Here is a 21250-nt window from a genome sequence, read left to right as displayed (position 1 = left end):
TCTTTGCATAGACAAAGGTATAAATTCTGGGTAATCTTAGTAAGACATTTCAGTAAAAAAATTGCCTGATAATATGTTAAAATAGCCATTCATTTAGCTAAATGTGACACATTAGAAACTTGACTAGGTGAAGATGCGGCTTTAAGTAGTAGTCCGTACAGGCAGTCAAAAAATATCAACTATTTAAGTAGTCGCACATTAAGAGCGAGCTTCAGAATAATGTAAAATTCTCACTGGGGGTATAGAGGGGATTGTGGGGTATCGATCTCCCAGAGGTTTAAAAATAACATTTTAAAGGCCCATTATGCTTTTATTTGTTTTTCTTCAGCTTTTTTTATTTTGATGTTCTTTTATATTATCAAAAAAATACACATTGGCCAATTACCTGAACCATCTTTTTCATATGTTGCTTTTTGACAATGATGAGTACAGTACTGTTATAGTAGTGATACGTAGTTTACATGTTTTATATGGAAGTCAAATACTACATTGTTTTGACTACTTTTATGACAAATAATTTCACATTTATCGCTACTTTATTCAGGTAACAATCATCTTACATTTCTCTGATACCATTATTTTAACATTATAAAATTCATCTTTCTAAAGAAGTATGTAAGATTTCCCATTAAAAAAGCATCTGGCGAACGGTTGTTACGGAGGGAAAAAATATTAGCTGCATTTTATTTCATTCCTTACATATTTAAAATGGAGCTCAACATGGCACCAAAAGTTATCAAGTAAATGACTGACAAAACGGGATATTTTTCGCAGCATCTTTAAACTTTAGGAATACACGATTTCTGTACTAAAATATTTTGAACGGTGGCAAAAAAGTGACATTTGCAACTTTTTTTTTGTTTTTGATACTTTTTTTTTTCGTACATATTTTCTGTTGTTTTTTTTTGTTTGTCATACATTTTTTTTTTAGTTTTGAAGACATACTTTTTTTTAGTTTTGCATACATATTCTTTTTAAGTTTTGCATACATATTCTTTTTAAGTTTTGCATACATATTTTATTTTAGTTTTGCATACATATTTTATTTGAGTTTTTGGTACATATTTTATTTTTGTTTTGTTTTTTACTTTTTTTTCGTACATAATTTTACATGACGCCATTTGCAAAGTAGAGGTTTGGATAAAAAACGCCATTTGTAAAACACCCCATTTGCAAACGCCATTTGCAAATACCAACATTTTCATTTTTGGAGGTATCAAAAAGATAATAACACTTTTTAGATATTATCTATGTCTCTGATATATACATGTACATGTATATATATTTTTTTTCTAAATCAGTGGAATATAAGGACCTATTTAGATCTTTTATTGTGCATTATTGTAATACACCAGTCATTTGTAACCACCTCCCTTGCCCCGGGGGAGTGCGGGTTAAAAAAGAATCGTGTGATGTCTGCGCTGTTCCGGGGCATAAGGCAGGAATGTTATTATCTGAATATCCCCCGCAGGGCGAAGATTTTACCAGTGGTCGGCTTGGTTTAAAGTCAATGCCCCTCCCCCCGCTATACTCTGGGGGTGGTGCATATTCATTCACCAATCAACAGCCCTTTCCAAATAGACACAAATATAACAGTAGATAATAATTTTAAAAAAATACACTAATTATATAAATTCATATGATTTAAAAAATGGGCCGAAAAAGGTCGCCGAAACCAGATTTGCGCGACCAAAAACGACTGGGCCGTTTCCAAAAAATGGGCCGAAATGTGAACAAACTACTGTGCTAGTTTTATACTCAACTATGGGCTGTTATGAGATGTGAAGGCTGTTTTGATTGGCTAAAATATGTACGAAAATCCAAAATAAAAAATGTACGAAAAACTTTAATAAAATATGAATGCAAAGCTCAAAAAAAAATATGAATGCAAAACTGAAAAAAATATGTATACAAAACTTAAATAAAAATATGTATGCAAAACTTAAATAAAAATAAATGCAAATGTCACTTATATGCCACCGTAATTTTGTTATATGAACAATTATTATTATTTTTGGATATTTTAAATGGTTAAATTAATGAAACTTTTATCACTTAAGGATCATCAAAGTATTGACCGCAATCTTGAACTCCACCTCAAATATTTCAATGTCGAAGTTTGAAAATAAGTCAGTTCTCAGTATTTAAGCAGAACTCAAATTACACCTTTGGACCTCTGGAACCCAAAGTGCGTTAATATGTAGCATATTAACGCACTTTGGGGTCAATTTCTCGATTTTGACCCCAAAGTGCGTTTGACCCCAAAGTGCGGTGCGAAGTTTAACGCACTTTGGGGTGGAACCCCAAAGTGCGTTTGACCCCAAAGTGCGGTGTTACAAGGCATGAAAATGAATACAGATTGTTATTCAAAAACTATCTTCAAAGATTCATTATATCTTATTTATTTACTGTATATATAAATTTCATATTATCACTAGGACACTTGCTGTAAGATATATTGATATTTCATTATTCATACACGCGGAAGTATTAAATATGTTTACGCTCAGCTGATAAAATAAATACCACGAAATGAAAAAGGAAGTAAATTGATTGAAATAGACGTAAAATAATAGAAAAATTACAATCAATAATGGTATGTACATATTTATATACATTTATATATCCCTGTGATTTGATGATGAATAATTTTACGGAAGGTATGCATGTCTTCTTTTTTCATTTACAAAACTCACGATTGTAAATTAATGTTTTAGCTTACTTTCGTTTCCGGATGTGAAAAACAAATGACCTGTGCGTATTCTAAAAAGACCAAACATGTCTGAGATTTATATATTTTTACACAGCAACACTATTACTTTTTTACATATTCTGAAAATAGAATGGATATACATGTTAAGGTTCATGAATTATCCTCTTTATATAGAATTCAAATAGAGTGTATTTTCTCTAAAGAATGGCTGTAGAATCTGATTCCGAAATAAATGACTGTTTGGCGATGTAGATTTTAACTAATGTGTAAGTTAACTACGAAAGTTAAAAATCTTATTTTTAGGACATTTCGATATCCTCTCCGCTAATATTCTTTCTCTCTAAAAAACAACAATGTGTGAGGACATTTACTCAGTATAAGTATGAATTAAAAGACTGAAATAATTGTAACTCTGAACATATTCTATCAGAAAAACATAAATAAAACGAAATGGACAAATTATGTTTAGCCATGAATTAAACTATAAGAACCAACTAAACATGGATTTATCTTCCTCGTTGTCTTCCCGCGTAAACTTTATCTTCCTCGTTGTCTTCCCGCGTAAACTATTAATCCTTTAAACTATAAGAACCAACTAAATAGTATATTATTGTGTTGGTTTTTCTTTACTAGAGTACATTGGTGCCTTTATGCTTTTTTTATATTGCTGAATAAAGGGCTATTTGAAGCAGATTTTGCAAAGAAATGATGTAATTTAAGTGAATATATACGAGGGATGATTCAGAAATACCCGGATTAAAGCCTCTCATCCAATAATATCAATTACATATACACATTAAGACACTATATTAATGCGTTGACAAGAGAAATCTAATAATATTTCAACTAAACAACTAATGACCGACACAGTCTGTACGTCGCGCTAACGTCATTGGCGTTGACGTAAAAACACTCAATGCACTCTTTTTTTTAACCAAAGGAAGAGAAATAGAGAATACATGGTTGATGTCGGGATGGAGAAGGTTTATCCGGTGAGCGAGAAAGTGTATCTTGGCGAGCTTTAGCGAGCCAAGATTCACTTTCGCAGCGAACCGGATAAACCTTCTCCATCCCGACATCAACCATGTATTTAATTTATCCGGCTTTTAATCATGTTTTTAGATTAATTAAATGGTTTAATTCTTACTTTTCCCCGGTAAAATAGCATCTATATGTAATTTTGTTTTGCTGCTAACCATGTGACGTCATCATATGACGTAATGACTGGAGATAGATAAGTTTATCCGGCAGGGCTTTATCCAGCTGACGAAATAGACAGTAGCAGGATAAAAGAAAATGCAGCCGCACGCAATACAAGTTCGACGCCATTAAACACATTATTGTGTCTAGTATTCTTTTATTATTTCAATGTTTCTAAATGAGATTGTTGGTAGCACAGTTTTCCGGACGCTTTTTAAAATGCTCATTATGCCTCAGAAATCCATATTATTCAGTTCCTTAGATGTGCAATACACGTGTTAATAATGTTTTATAATGGATTAAGAGCATGTTAGATGTTTAATAACTGAAGAAGTAGCACTGAAGCTACAGTACTAGTAATATGTTCTAAAGGTAGCAAAATGTAAATAAAGTAGTATTTTGACTTCTATACAAAATACTAATCCACTACTAATAAAATCAGCAAAAGATAGTTTATGTCTGTGGTAAATGGCTATTGTTTTGAAACCTGTTACAAGACACCAAAAATAAAAAGGTTTAAATATAAAAATGTATTTCTGAGGCATAATGGGCCTTTAAATAGACTTAACGTTGTAACTGCATTCTGATTGGCTTAAATGTCCTTTTAGCCCCTGAAATGCTATCACTTTATTTCTTATAAACTTTACAGTTTCAAAACAGTTATTCATTGGCCATATATACTAAATCTTTTTTGGTTCTTCAGTAATTGGTATAATTTTAGTGATTTTGTATGGAAGCCAAAATACTACTTTGTTTACATTTGCTTCATTCACGACACATAACTGCATATTAAGTGCTAAATTCTGCATTTATTAACCATCTAACATGCTCTAAATAAAATATTAAAACATTAGTTAATCCAACAATTATTGATTTAAGAGACATAATGTGCCTTTAAGCCGTGAAGAAACGAAGCACAGTATTTCTACACCATAGACGGTTAAACTATGTTTGAGCATATTTTTATTGCGTTTTGTTCTTTATGATTCAAATGTCATTACTTCAAATAGAATTATTTCGCACCATTAGCGTCGCCATTGATTGCATGTTAGCGACTCAGGTCATATTTATCTCATTCAGTATTCGTATTCTCTTATATACCCCGCACCAATTATATATGTGGAAGGATCTTCAGATAAATGAATAATAAATATACCCGTATGTCCATATTTAAAACGTGGTAGATCTATGAAAGACACGAAAAGTAAAAGAGGGAGATGAACAATATCATCATAGTAATTTTATCTCGTTTTAATTGTTCACTTGCTTTATCTTTTTTAACATTATAAGCTTCTGTTACAAGCACGTGCTGTTATCAAACAAGTACGAGATACTTTATAGTTTTGATAACCATTGTTTTCCGTGCACTGAGTGAACTTGCATCTTAGAATGTTACAGTAACAATCCATAGTTGTAAGCGAGAAGCTTTATATTAACAGCATCATCAAAACACATAACATGAGAAAATGATTTCTTATTTAATTCAAATATAGTATGAATGAAAGAAACACACATATGATCAATGGGGACTCGTAATGACGACTATTTATTGGTTGCTGCCATCGACTTTGGCACTGCATACTCAGGGTATGCGTTCTCTACAAGAGGGGAATACAAAAATGATCCCTTAAAGGTAACAACAACATATACGTATGAGACCGTCTTCTGTGCTTAATGTTATCATGTGAAACATAATAATCATGTTATTTCTACCATTTTTATAATATTTTAATGTCGAATTACGCTTAAGCGGTTTGTAAGGGGCGTTGAAACTAGTGTGCATTTAAGCTCAACCAAACCCAACTTGTATTTCTTTAAATTTGGTTATGTAAAGTGCTTTTGAATGTTCTATCAAAGGACAAAAAACGGTTAGATGTCAGACATGTTCAATCTTACATTTATATGACATAAATTAACTATACCATAAGAGCAAATATAAACACTGTTAGAGAGAAACTACTAACAGCATCTGTATTCTAATATTGATATATACATATAGCCTGATTTATTTATGTCTTTTTTATTTACTACTTAACCATCTTTAATTAATTTGTATGTCATTACTTTATTTCTTATATTATTTACTTCCGACAAAAAGGCAATTTAAAACAAATATCTCAAATAATTTATCAACTTCTATAAAGTAATATGATCCATTGTTTCTCGAAGCAGCATTGCGTAAAAGGAAACATCTAACAATAATGCTAACTATCCATACTCTTTAGAGCGTAAAGTTTTCTTTCGTCTGTTTTTTCTTCTTTTTAAGTTGGCTATGTTAAAATGTCAATTTTGATACTGTATATAGTATGAATGTAGAATAGAATGAAGATAAAGGCGAGTGGTAGTGGACTTCAGAGTGGTTCAGATAAACTTCAAGGTTCACCACAATAAAGCTAAGATTAATATGTTTAAATGACTTATGCACCCTTAACAACGTATATAAATGTTAGATAACAACATCTGTATTACAATTTTATTTTATACACGAAGCTAGTCTGACGTCATTTCCCCTTTTCACCTTACTTTTACCATTACCACATTTTCATCCGTACTTCATTTCATTTCTGTTTGACTGTAATAATTATATTCAATCATATATCTTATCTAGGTATGCGCGAACACATGGAGCGGCGGGAGTTTGATGTCATTGAAAACTTCTACATGCATCTTATTCGACAAAAGAAAGAAATTTCATTCTTTTGGATTCGAAGCTGAAGATAACTACTCCGGTTATGCACTTGATAATGAACACAATGAGTACTATTTCTTCAGGAGGTTCAAAATGAAATTGTTCGACAAAATGGTAAGTTGACAGTAACACTTAAATGTTATGAACAAAAAAATGAACGATTATGTTGAACAGTAAAAACAAGTATGGTGCACTACTGGTTGCCTTAATATTATTTGCCTGCTTAATTTGTACAATAGACATTATATAATTTAATCACTCATGCTGATATTTGTCAAAATATAGCAAAATCCTACATAATGAGGTTACAATATAGTGTTGAGTTCAATACTGAAGTACATTGAACGAGTACACAAGTGTCAAAACCTATATTGGAAGAGGCGCTGACCGAGTAGGATATAGGTTTTGCTTTTTGTACGAGTCCAATAGAATTAGTATTGTTCTCAACAGTGTATAAGTAATAGAAAGAGCATCGAAACACAAGGTTATCAGATTTGAACGAGGGGGCGTATCCCCCAAGTATAAATCAGATTGCCGAGTGCTTTGATGTTCTTTTTCTTTTGTATCATAAGCAAAAATGTATTTTGTAAAGGCTGAGAGTTCAAAGGTTATATTTTATAAGGTGTGATATAAACAAGTTTATAATATATGAGATACAATTTAGATCTATGATGGGTATTATTGATTTATTTTCTAAACGTACATCCCGAAGATAATTAAACCGATGGCATAGATATCACTTGTATAAGCATTGAAAGATTGTTCACGTTGACGGCGGTGACGAGATGTTCTTTGTTCTTTAACGTAAACATATATCGTCAATATTACCGTTTTCTATCCATAAATAGTGCAGATGCATCAATAAATGTTAAAAATGCACACTAAAACCTCAACAACTTTTTTTTTATTTTTCAATCTCGTTGCACTTTTTTATTATCACCTCATGTACAGCGAGTCTGCAATTTTCAAACAATTTTGTTGTTTTCAATGCTATCCGAGGGATCACTTTTTTCCAGATATTTGTACAATCTTCAATATTATGAAAATCCTTCTAACCTTTACTTACTTGCAGCAACTAAAAAGAAAGTTCATGTTAGAGGATGAGATGGGACGTAAGATGTCAGCCATGGATGTATTCTCGGCTTCCATCAAGTATCTAAAAGATCATTTAATGAACCGATGCCAACAACAGTTACCTGACGCTACAGATACTGATATCCGCTGGGTGCTGACTGTGCCAGCTATTTGGAATGACACATCTAAGCAGTTTATGAGAGAAGCCGCACAATTGGTAATATCATGCCTCATCATTTTTTACCAGTTATGAAGAAAGAGATAATTTAAAACAAGAACATAAAAAGGGATAAAAGTTTTTGCAACATTTAGCTGTATTTTCTTTGTACAAGCTGTACACCAAATTCCTCTTTTCTTATCACCAACGGTTCTATTCTGGCAAGAGGAACATTGGCCTCTGTTATTGTTATATCGAATGATTTTTTCTTTCATAATGCCACATATAGAAACGATTTTTGTTAATTTTTTTCAAGCATTGAATGTACAAGTATTATATAATGCCTTCTAATGCTATTTAAATAGTTTTGAAATAAAATTAACTCTGAATATGTTAGGCAATTTAACATACGGTCTAAAATTCTTATGAAAACACCCTTTGAAATTGACTCATAAATTATTTTGTTCGTCTCCTGCCTAATCAAATATGAACACTTTGCACCACTATTTTCAGGCTGGCATTAAAAGCGAGCAGTTACTTATTGCTCTAGAACCAGAGGCAGCAAGTTTGTGCTGTAGGTACCTACCTATGAACACTATTAAAGGCTGTAGTGGTGGTTTTCTGCCATTTGGGCCACGCTCTAAGTATCTTGTATTTGATGCAGGCGGTACGTGATTACAATATGTGTCCTTTTATTTTTAGAAAAAAATCATAGATTCAAAAGACGTATTAATTAAATGCATGACATACACATTTTTTTGGCTATTTTCTTTAAAGATACACTTAATTATAGTGATAATTGCTACAAAGTCTGGCATTTTTAAAGAAAGGGCGAACTTTACTTGACCTAAACTAGGGAATGCAACTTCCCTACAAAGTTTGCACATTCTTTTTTTCCAAAATTAGACATATTCAGTAGGAATTTTTAGAATTCAATAAAAGCTATTTTACTTAAGGGTGAGCATAATTTTTTTAACGTGTAATATAAAGTTGACAGTTGACTAGACCCGGTGTTGAACAAAGTACACAGCAACCTCTGTATCCATGAACCGGCTGGCACTGTGTTATAGGTGACTTTTATATTTCCAGTCATCTCATATCTTACAAATATTAGCATTATGATATGGATATGATTCAATTATTCTTACTTGGTTTTCATTATTTTTTTCTTTATTATTATCTGGTTTTCATTATACAATTTTGTATTAAGGAGTGGATTATAAACTATTTTATATTGAATGACACTTAAATTGTCACATTGAAGGTTCTGTTTACCGTGTGAAAAACTACGGGGATGTTTCTAAATTTTCACTTATGTCATCGACTCTATTTGAATGTTAAATTGGGTGCCTGAAAGCATGGGCGCTAGCTTTCATTAACAGTATTCATGTAGATTATAAAATATTTTTATCTCTCAGTAAGGTTCAAGAGGTACTGGAACGATATTTATTTTTTATACAGGAGGAACGGTCGATATCACTGTACATGAAGTACAACCGAATGGTTCCTTAAAAGAGCTCTATAAAGCAAATGGTGGAAACTGGGGAGGGACATACATCGATATAGCTTTCAGAAATCTGCTGGCAGATATCGTAGGAAATGACGTAATGGACGATTTCCAGGCAACTCAAATGATGGATTACATTGATCTGTTCCGGGAATTCGAAGTAAAGAAGAGAAACTTCAAGAATGAAATGACAGAAAAGATCAATTTCAAGGTGCCAATAGCTTTAAGTGATAACTTTTCGAAAAAGAAAGGCAAGGCCATAAAGGATCATATAAACACAAAGCCCCAGTATGATAAAAAGATAATATGGATCGGGGACAAACTTCGCATGGAAGCGGACGTCGCAAAGGGTCTTTTCAAAGAGACATGCGAAAGCGTCGCCAAACATCTTAAAGAACTTTTCAGACAGGGGCAAGTTAAAGATGTTCCTACTATTCTTATGGTTGGTGGTTTTTCAGAGTCTCCTATGCTGCAAACGGTACTACGTGACACTATGCCTGATAAGAAAATCATCATTCCTGCAGACGCAGGACTTGTAGTTCTGAAGGGAGCTGTTATTTATGGTCACAGCCCGGACATCATCGGCGAAAGACGCTGCAGATTTACTTATGGCGTTCAGGCATCGTATCCTTTCAAGGAAGGCGTTGATCCAGAATCGAAGAAGTTCACAAATGATGCTGGCAAGGTTTTCTGTGCGGACAAGTTTGATAAACATGTTGAAATTGGACAAGCAGTTACTTGTGGAGAAGATCAAGTCACTCGGTCATATAATCCTACAAAAATTAACCAGACAAAAATAACATTTTCTGTATACGCATCGAAAGATGAGAATCCCGTCTTTACAACTGATCGCAACTGTACTCTTGTTGGATCGTTGTCTGTTGATTTACAAGGTTCTGGACTTGAGCGATCGGTAACAGTTCAATTGTCTTTCAGTGATACAGAGCTTCACGTGAAAGCCGTAGAGAAAGCCACTGGCAAGGAAAGCACAGCAACATTTGATTTTCTTAGTTGAGTGAAAATACAAACTGTACTTTAATTTTATATACTATATAATGCTACGTTATGGAAACTGGATACGCTTCATATGTCAGGATTCATGTATACAATGTTAAGAAGTAGGTATTTTTTATAAGATGCATGCTTTTATAATTAGTGTAATATTTTTGTGAAAACCATTTTTGTATCGTTTTTAATTCTGTGTTGTGATTAATGCTTCCGAGGGATCACTTTGTTGCCAGATTGTTTTTACTAAGTAAACTTTTTAAAAGTCAAATTACACCATTAGATACAGCTGCACTGGTAGAATCCCGCATGTATACCATTAAATTGTTTTGAAGTGAATTGGTTTACAATATGCACATTTTCCAAGTATTTCAAATATTGATAAAAATTATAGAAATGTATGAGTTGAGTATTCTTATCAAACATTGCTTGAAAGAAAAATGTTGATAAAGTTGTAAGTGGTTTAGCATGAACATTTTCTATGATGAATAATAATATTTTGTTTTATAACATTTTACTATCTGCTATAGAAATAAATGTAACACACACGGGGTCATGTATCCAACACTTGCCAGCATCATCCATGTATAAATCTTTCGTAGTTTGTTCTAGATACTATCAACATGATTAGTTATTGTATAACATGTCTTTTATTATAGTCACTTCTAGTAAATATCTCTATTAATGAGGCATTCCGTCACGATTGGTGCAAAGGGCAGGACGTAAGGTGGTTGCACACTTGTTTCAAGCAGGCGAATTGTTTGCGAACTTGACAAAACCCGCTTCAATTGTTCATAGCTTTGTAACCATTTTGTTCACTTTGCAACAATTTCGCTCCCTTGAACCAAGTGTGCAACCACCTCACGTCCTGCCCTTTGTGGTGTGCACATTAAATTTAACATACATGTATTATCTAAATATAGCTGCAATCTTATTGGTCCAAAGAGTAGTCTACAGAATCATTCCCTGCGGTCTGGAGGGTATTGGTACACATTTAACTTTTGAGGCATGGAGGAGCACGTGACCTGTTTTCGGTACATGGAGGAGTATATGATCTGTAAACCGTACATGATTGGTGAATTGACCTCTAAATACCGTTTACCGATACGTCACGGATTTACCTATAGGGAATTAGTCCGAACTACACCTAATTAAGAACAAAAAACTATTACGTGATATTTCTAATTTTCTATAATTATTTAACCGTGTAGGTTGCAAAAACTTGAATGATGTGTTTGAAAATTACAATGTTTCTTTAAAATCTATCTCAAATTTTAAAAATACTGAAAATCTACAAAATTAAAATATTCGTAGTGGCATCTGCCATAATGAGATATTTTTATCGCGTAAACTTGTGTGTTTTTTATTCTTTTATTGCTCGGAATCATTCATAAAATGGTAGGCCTATTTAATCATTTTCTTAAAAAGAAATAATTGTTTTATCTCCGGCCTTCTCCGGTCTTCATCGGTCACCACTTTCCAAAGACCTTCTTCTATATTGATCGATTATTGTTAACTATATTCCTGATACAAACGTTTTTTACCCCCATTTTACTTGTATTCACTGGGCAAAGTATCATATTCACTGGCTGTATTGGATTTTCCCAGTCTAAAAATAGATTGAGACTCACATTCAATGACCGTTCATCGTAGACTGTTTATTACGCATGCTTATTAAACAATAATTGTTGAGTTTTGTTCTTTATGGCATATTTCTCGATTAAAATATCATAACTTTACTCTTATAGTTTAAGGTTACACCGCAATGATGAGTATAAACTTGAATTACTTTTGTATGCGCAGCGTAAGCGGAGTTGTTTGCACGTCTGGCACGTGCGTCTTTTTTTCCTGCGCTTCAACAGAACAGGCGAAAGTTGTACATGTATTAGATTGTACGTTTTGTGTGTTTTTTTTTAAATTCTTTTGCCTATTCATATAATAAAACATTTACTGACTATAATTGTATAATATGACACAGAAAGCCTGCATTTATTGTGTTTTTGTATGAATAATATATGGTAGACTCTTTCGTTTAACTTTTTACACACCACAAAACAGACAACATAACATGTGGTCAAAACAAATATAACGAATGTAAATAAAGAATAATAAATTTGAATAAAGTATCATTATAAGCCTCTGATATAGAGCTTCACTATAATGATTGTTATAATGTATTTGAGCTCATCAATGTCCTTTCTAATTGCTATCCCTTCTTGTGAAAATAGGACAGATGAAGGCACAAGAACGGTCTCAAATAATTAAGTATCATTTAACAGAATAGCTTTAATCATTCGTTATCAAATGACTGAAACGTAAAGAAGTAAGTAAATAATAGAGTTATTCGATATTGAATATTTTGACGCTGCACTGGTATATACATGTATACTGCCTATTGAATTACTTATAAACCAGGTAAGTATATTCTTCTTAATACTAGAATTCGGTAATTAATATACAATTGTAACGGGGAAGTTCTATTTACCTTTATTTTTCTAACGCATAGTTTTGATTTTACTTCCTTTTCCGAAAATCAAAAAGTGCGCAAGTTATTTAGATTAAACTAATTATATATACTATATAATATTGTCTACAGATTAAACATTTAGTTTTATTGCATGTCTAGGACAGAATATACGTTATGTATGATTTAACATATCTAATTTTATTTTTAGACAGTTTTTGATTGTAAAGAATAAATTCACGAAAAAATATCCATATGAAATTGAATAACACATACATGTCAAGATGATATGAATAATTTGCGAACATTATAAAATGTCATTAACTTTCGATGAGCAGCCATTGTAAAGCAAATTACTTTGTTGATAAATTGGTTTGGCTAAACACATTTATTTCAGCTCGGTTGCAAAACAAGTTCTTGCAACTTTCGAGTCCGCTTCCGGGAACCAACCAAAAATGGTGTTATTGTCGTGACTCGAGTTTGGGCTCGAACTCATGATTCACGGGTTGAAAGGCAGACACCGTAACCACTAGGCAACTACTCCTCTTAAAGATAAGTGATATATAGCTTATACTTTAAGACTCATTTTTTCATTATCAAGGAAAATCACACGGATTAATCATTCTGTATCACTTGGATTTTTCATTTGGATTTTTCATTATTTATTTTGTGGGTTATCTCATCTTCCTTTTAATTCTCTTCTCTATCAATGTATAGAGAAATGTTTACTTGAAACGGTTATGTAAATATTTCTTGTCTAATCAAATGTTTGATAACTTATCTCTTTTTTTATTTTTGCAATACTCGTTTTAAGGTTACATACGTATCAAGGTATGTTCGTATATACTATTTAAACATTCGAAATATGACGGCGTTGAGCGTTCAGCGTTTTGTGACGATATTCTATGGTGGCTAATTTGTGCCATTCGTGTTTTCGCCCCGCAACCCCGCCAAGCGAAATGTCGAAAATTAAAAGTTCAAATGGCTGGGGCGCGCAGCGAAAACACGCTAATTAGCGAGGGCGCGGGGCGAAGTTTAAACTTCGCCCCGCGGGGCCGCGGAGCGAGATTTAAGAAATAAAACGGCGGGGTCGCGGGACGAAAACACGAATGGCACAAATCAGTTTAATGAATAAAACTTCGCCGCGCGCCCTCGATAATAAGCGTGTTTTCGTCCCGCAACTCCGCCAAGCGAAAATTCGATAATTAACATGTTCAATGGCGGGGCGCGAAGCGAAAACACGCTAATGAGCGAGGGCGCGGGGCGAAGTTTAATAAATAAAACTTCGCCCCGCGGGAGCGCGGAGCGAGATTTTAGAAATAAAACGGCGGGGTCGCGGGGCGAAAACACGAATGGCACAAATCAGCCACCATAATATTCAGACAAAGGTGTATCAAATATTAAATATGGTAGATACCATCGTCGGTTACCCACGGTATATATTCCGTACATACTAAGATAATGTAGTATGTACGTAATGTAATACCGTTGGAAACCGACAGGAATTTGCACCATAGTATAATTAATAAATGAGTTTTAATAAAGGAACAATCTGGTTGTATTATATTGCAAGGTCGGAAAGTTCACTTTCGAAATCCATACATGTATTAGAATTACGCAAGTTGTTTTACTTTATTTATATAAAATATACATTTCCAGTTTCGGTGAATAAGCTAGAAGAGGTAATTTTAATTATGTTTTTTTCTTTCTTCTTTTGCAAAAAAATATTAATCTAACAAGAAATCAATTATGTGGAAGTTTGTGGTCATGACATTTTATGCTATTTTTAACCGTTTGAATTGTAAATTAAATAAGGCTAGTTTCGTTTTCATGGAAAAAAAATCAAAACAGAATCGATACGGACTGTATTAAGTGCATATTCCTACAATAAAGTAAAGTTAGTAGCGAAATTCTGTAAACAATCAACATAAAATAAAAACAAAATCAATCAAGAACACACAGGGATTAATGTTCATTATCTAAGATGTAACTAAGGCATTTAGGACTTATCCAGTATACGAATATACATGTTTGTAAATATTAAATGAGCCGCGTCATGACAAAACCAACATAGTGCGTTTGCGACCAGCATTGATCCAGACAAGCCTGCGCATCCGCGCAGTCTGATCAGGATCCATGCTGTTCGCTTACAAAGCCTATATCAAGTAGAGAAGCTGATAGCGAACAGCATGGATCCTGATCAGACTGCGCGGATGCGGAGGCTGGTCAGGATCCATGTTGGTCGCAAACGCATTATGTTGGTTTTGTCATGACGCGGCTCAAATGTATATTATACGAGTACACATCAAACATGATTGTTTCGGTGTTTATTAAAGCAAAGTATTCTTTTAAACCGAATAACTTTTTTTATCTTATTTAGAAAGGGCAAACATGAGTTTTGATAATGTTTAAATAATGGTAAGATGCTTGTTACCGGAAGACAGTAGTGCAGAAAGCAACAGACGCAAAATATAATTCAGGTGATTGACCAGTGAGTAACTTTTTGGAAACTATGAAAGGACGTCAAAAACAAAAGCTTTTATGGAATAAAAATAAAGGCATTTCCCGGGTATAATGAGCATTTAAGATTTCAAGAAACGTTTACACAGATAAAGCATGACCTATTAATTCATGCACAAAAAACATCAACAACAAACACCACTTCAATGAGATGTAATAGAATAAAAATCATTGACGCTTAACGGGATTGCACTAATGTTTTACGACTTGATGGTATTGGAGATATTTTTCCGAAATTTGTTTATTATTTCATGAAGGTATAAACCAGTGACTTATGTTCAAATTTTTAGTGTGTCAAATGACCCAAATATGAGAATCGTTGCAATGGCTGCTAAGAATTAACTAGCTATTAATTTACAATTAATTATTATCCTATTTCAGTGCTTCATTGATCTATGTAAAAAAAAACAAATTTTGTCTTTTTAGACTTTCTGAAAGTCAATGACTGACCAAAACCAGGACTATTTGCTAGTTGCTGCCATCGACTTTGGCACGGCATATTCAGGTTGGGCTTTTTCCACTAGAACTGATCACAGTAAAGATCCGCTTAAGGTATCATTAACCGTTTAAACTTTTACCGTTTTTTCTCTTCTTGAAGTTATAATGATTTTTCCTCACACATTTTTAACAGTCACATGAAGACATAAATGTTACCCTCTTCTTAAAAAAGATTATTTTGTTTTGAACAAATAGCCGACAATATTGATATATATATATATATATATATATATATATATATATATATATATATATATATATATATATATATATATATATATATATACATGATAAGCAACATATGTATACTTTTTCGCAAACTGATTTATTACTATTCATTTCAAAATACAAATATCAATGTGAACTAGTTCTATTTATACTTTTGATATAAAAAATAAGTATGTGTTTCTCATTTAGGTATGTGCAAACACATGGGGTGCCGGGAATCTAATGTCATTGAAGACATCTACATGTGTTCTCTTTGACAAGAACAAGAAATTCCATTCTTTTGGTTTCGAGGCTGAAGATGCCTACTCTGACCTTGCCCTTGACAACAAACATGGCGACTACTTCTTCTTTCGAAGATTCAAGATGAAACTCTTTGATAAATTGGTAGGTAATCTCCTGCAAAACAAACATAGCAGAAGCGAAACGTTGTTACATTCATTAAATTATATCCATTTTATCAGCGTCTACACTATGTGAATTCCCCATGAAAAATCATTTTTGGACTTAATCTTATATCAATTTAGCCTCGTTTTCATATCCAGAATATTGTAACACAACTTTTTCATGGTTTTATTTCATAAATATGATGCTCAAATTAAGATTTGTCAATATTGTAAGTTCCAATAAGCATTATTTATAAAGATATTACCCAATATAACATTTCATGTAAATAAACGGAGGTACCGTATAAGTACTTATTTCTGCGGTCTTAAAATTCTGCGATTTTCGTTAAAATAGGGGTTTTTAAATTTCTGCGTTTCTTATTTCTGCGGTGCCATCATTCTCCCATTCAAGTGTTTTATTTCTGCGTTTAAATTATGATAATTGTTCACAATCAACCAATAAAAATAAACGGCATTTCAAGATTTGTTGATGTGTCATTCCTTCCGGTAAAAATGCAGACGACTGATAATGTGTTTTGTTGTAATCATCATGTATCAGTATATACACTATATACCGGTATTACGTAATTATTAATTAAAAAGAACAACAAAATGCAATGACAACAATTTGAATACTGTATGTGTATAAATTTGTTCATTATATATTTTCATTATGTATATTCATTATATATATATTCATTATATTCCTTTCACAACAAATAAATTACGCATGTATATACATTGAAAAGAATCTATGGAAAAACTTGCAAATGTTCGTCTCTTTCAACATGAATACTTGAACTTATAGCTTGGTAAACAACGTTTTGTTTTTATGTTTTACCAGTGAAGATTATATGCGGCGGAAGAAATTCGCCTGTAAGAAAAAAAATCAACACATTTTGAATAAAAGAATTTCGATCATTTCGCTTAAGTGGACATTTACAGGTAAGTGTGAAAAATACACAATGGCAAATTCGCACATAACATAGTACGTGGTACATAAAAGCGTGTTTATTGCAGGTTTTAATGATAATTTCAAACAATGGTCATTTTATCACGTTTTTGATAATGGTGTTGTTAAATATATTTTAAACTGAAACAGCGGTTTTAACAACGATATACACTGCACATGAACACATTTTTAACACAATTTTAATACTTAATTGCAATGATAAAAAATATATGTTTTATCAAGCATTTAATTATATAAAATATTCGGCAGAGAAAATTTAGATTTACCTTGCAGTTTACCAGCAAATACGGCCGTGAATTGTCGCTTGTCTCCAAAGCCTGAGATTTCGGCTCGTTTAGCACCTTCAACCTCCATATACTATAGACATTTTATTATATCAAATAATTCAATAACAAGCAAAGTAACGATTTTTTATAATCTTTTATTCATGACAGAAAGAAAGTTAAAAGCCGATAACGATACATGATAATGGTTAGGTAATATAGTTAGACATTACCGGTAGCTGAAATTCCGACACATGTATACATAAACAAAGCCGAGAAAGGCTTAATTTTCTGCGGTTTTTAAATCTGCGGTATCGTAACGAACCGCAGAAATAGCAGAAATAAAGTTACCGCAGAAAAAAGTACTTATACGGTAATTAGAAATTCATTTTCTCTAACTTCTAAGTCAAATTTTCCAATAAGACATGAATGCATGTGATTTATTGATTAAATATAATGTGCACAAATATTTGCAGTACATATTTTACATATTTTTTCGACGTTTAATAATTGTTTTTTTGTTTTTTTTTCATAATTATATACATATATAATATTTTGCAAGTGTGTTAAACACACAGTAAACACACAGTAACAATATCAATCACAAAACATATTGCATCTTAAAACATATTGTACTTTGTCATTGTCTGAGTCCGTGAAAGCCAAATCAAATCTATATTGTACTCAAAGAAACTAAGTTTTGGTAAAATGTTAAAATAAAGAAAGTAATGTATTTGTATTATATTGGATCGGGTCAGCAAAAACTTGATTCTTAAAACTTTACATTTAAATTTATGATCATCAAATTTAATGATTCCATAAATAAAGAAAATGTTTGTATCCATAATAACTTAATATACTTCGACAATGCTGACTTTCGTTTGGCTTGAAATAGACCGTGATATTATTTAGATTACCATATCTAATAGTTTACATGATGTACTATATTCAGAATAAAGCAAATTGTGTTGGTTTTCCTGCAGCATCTGAGAAGGAAGTTTATGTTGGAAGATGAAATGGGAAGAAGAATGTCGGCAATGGATGTATTCTCAGATTGTATAAAATATCTGAAGAATCATCTCAAACAGAAATGCTTACAACAGTTACCCGACACATGCGACAGTGATATCCGCTGGGTGCTTACTGTTCCTGCTATTTGGAATGATACATCGAAACAGTTTATGAGGGAAGCTGCAGCAAAGGTGAAATATTTATCAGATACTAAATAAATTTGTAAAATGTTGAGCAAAATATGGAAGGTCTAAAAATACACATTAAACTAGTTATCCACACATATACAGTGTCATTACACATACACATTTCTTCTCTGTCATTTAAACTGTCGTTTATATCAATGAATAGTTGGTACAAAGATATGCTGTTAAATCATGATACGTGCATCTGACATTCAAGACGATCGAAACTTTCGAACTAACTTCATATGCAAAAGTTGTCGGTTTTTATTACGATCTCTTTTTGTTTAAGAAATGATAAGAATATGTTTTTTTTTCTTATAAACAGGCCGGCATTTCAGATGAGAACTTGTTGATTGCTTTAGAACCAGAAGCAGCAAGTCTGTGTTGTCGACATTTGCCGATGAACGCTATTGGTGGGGGTTCTTGTAATTTTGTACCTTTTGCCCCGGGTTCGAAATACTTGGTATTTGATGCTGGTGGTAGGTTTTATGTAAAGGATCTTTATTACGAACTGTTGATGTGAATGTCTTGTTCATTTTCTTGTCCACGATATTTACTAATTTCACCAGCAAAAGAACCAAAATTAGTAACTGTGAACACAAGTTAAAAAAAATGTTTACATGAGTAATAACTTGGCATTTTCAAATGTTTAGAGATATAAATATAAATTAAGTACGATATGTAGGAAACATAAACACGTATAAACAAAAAAATAAACATAAACATATAAAAAAGTTCCCAGAACATTTTTGTTCATTTTTGCAGGCGGCACTGTAGATATTACAGTTCACGAGGTCCAGCCGAGTGGCTCACTGAAAGAACTTTACAAAGCGAATGGAGGAAACTGGGGAGGCACCTATATTGATATAGCTTTCAGAAATCTCCTGGCAGATATAGTAGGCAACGATGTTATGGACGACTTCCAAACAACTCAGATGATGGATTATATAGATCTATTTCGAGAGTTTGAGGTAAAGAAGAGGAATTTTAAGAATGAGATGACAGAGAAAATAACATTCAAAGTTCCTATTGCTCTGAATGAAGGATTCAAACAAAAGAAGGGAAGGGATATTAAAGATCATATCAAAACAAAACCGAAGTATGAAAAAAGCGTTAACTGGATTGGAGACAAGCTACGCATGGAAGCACACGTTGCAAAGGGTTTATTTGCAGATGCCTGTGAGAGTGTTGCCGAACACTTAAAAACCCTTTTTACGGAAGGTCAAGTCAAGGATGTTCCTACCATTCTAATGGTTGGTGGGTTTTCAGAATCACCTATGCTACAAGATGTCATAAAGAGAACGATGCCAGATAAAAAGATCATAATACCAGCAGATCCGGGCCTTGCAGTTCTCAAAGGGGCTGTCATTTTCGGTCATGATCCATCTGTCATACAGGAACGACGCTGTCGATACACATACGGAGTGAAGACATGCCATCAATTTAACGAACGTATTCATCCAGAGTCAAAGAAATTTGTTGACGATGACGGTGATATTCTATGTGCTGACATATTTGATAGGCATGTCCAAATTGGGCAGCCTGTTGAATACGGGGAGAGTCAGGTTACACAATCGTATGTACCAACTTCGAAGAGCACAAAGACATTGGTATTTCCAGTTTATGCTTCTGACGAAGCTGAACCGACATTTGTCACGGACCCAAGTTGCACACATCTTGGAAATCTTACTATTGAGCTAGGCGGATCTGGCACTGGTAGATCGGTGAGTGTGCAAATGACGTTCAGCGGAACAGAGCTTAAAGTAGAGGCAGAGGAAAAGAGTACCGGGAAAAAGACAAATGCAAAGTTTGATTTTCTTGGCTAATTTTACATATGGTGATGCACATCTTCTGTATCTACATGTATATATAACAATTGCCAGATTAACTGAAACTATGTGTGTTGTGCTTTATCCTAGGTGATTCATGATATAATTCTCACACTTGCTTACAACAACGTGTTGACTTCTACCTGATTAAATTGAGTTCTTTTAATGGTACATGTACATCTACATTGTATTTTAATAAAAAAAAACGTATGCAAATAAATAAATTATTTTATCTATTTTCTTTGAATTATAGAACAGTTTACCGAACCTTTAATTGTCTGACGCATGTGTGATTACGACTAATATAAAGGTAAATTTAGACAGTGTTGTGTTGTGCTTTAAACAAAATCATAATGTAATCAATAGAAGATTGACCAACGTCAAAAAATCCCAGTCACTTATCACGACGAATGCACAATGAGATACAGTATGTTTCTTTAATATTGGGTGATACGCATTCCATGGCTCAAGGGAAATTGCAATAAAAGAGAATTAATCAAACTGTTGAGAAGTCAGAATTGCCATTTTGAATCAACATCTTTACCATAAAT

General features: G+C 32.9%; 2 protein-coding genes across 5 annotated transcripts; both read left to right on the top strand.

The window, feature by feature from the left end:
- The first annotated feature begins 2453 nt into the window (after positions 1-2453).
- On the top strand, positions 2454-10896 carry LOC132747143 (heat shock 70 kDa protein 12A-like). 2 transcript variants are annotated; one of them, XM_060736467.1, is made up of 6 exons: positions 2454-2596; positions 5407-5546; positions 6522-6716; positions 7675-7893; positions 8347-8500; positions 9295-10896. In XM_060736467.1, the coding sequence occupies exons 2-6, from the start codon at positions 5436-5438 to the stop codon at positions 10353-10355; spliced, it is 1740 nt and encodes a 579-aa protein (XP_060592450.1). In that variant the 5' UTR covers positions 2454-2596; positions 5407-5435; the 3' UTR covers positions 10356-10896. The 2 variants fall into 2 exon arrangements, with proteins under 2 accessions (XP_060592450.1, XP_060592451.1); XM_060736468.1 differs by having other exon boundaries at positions 2519-2660.
- A 3556-nt stretch (positions 10897-14452) lies between these two features.
- LOC132747142 (heat shock 70 kDa protein 12A-like) lies at positions 14453-21018 on the top strand. Of its 3 annotated transcripts, none has more exons than XM_060736466.1 (7): positions 14453-14491; positions 15190-15289; positions 15756-15881; positions 16245-16439; positions 18658-18876; positions 19196-19349; positions 19636-21018. In XM_060736466.1, the coding sequence occupies exons 3-7, from the start codon at positions 15771-15773 to the stop codon at positions 20694-20696; spliced, it is 1740 nt and encodes a 579-aa protein (XP_060592449.1). In that variant the 5' UTR covers positions 14453-14491; positions 15190-15289; positions 15756-15770; the 3' UTR covers positions 20697-21018. The 3 variants fall into 3 exon arrangements, with proteins under 3 accessions (XP_060592449.1, XP_060592447.1, XP_060592448.1); XM_060736464.1 differs by having other exon boundaries at positions 15190-15300; XM_060736465.1 differs by lacking the exon at positions 15190-15289.
- Positions 21019-21250: the final 232 nt, after the last annotated feature.

Source organism: Ruditapes philippinarum, unplaced genomic scaffold, assembly GCF_026571515.1.
Source record: "Ruditapes philippinarum isolate M1 unplaced genomic scaffold, ASM2657151v2 ctg4255_1_1_1_1, whole genome shotgun sequence".
Lineage (NCBI taxonomy): Eukaryota > Metazoa > Mollusca > Bivalvia > Venerida > Veneridae > Ruditapes > Ruditapes philippinarum.
This window is presented reverse-complemented; position numbering and strand designations above follow the sequence as displayed.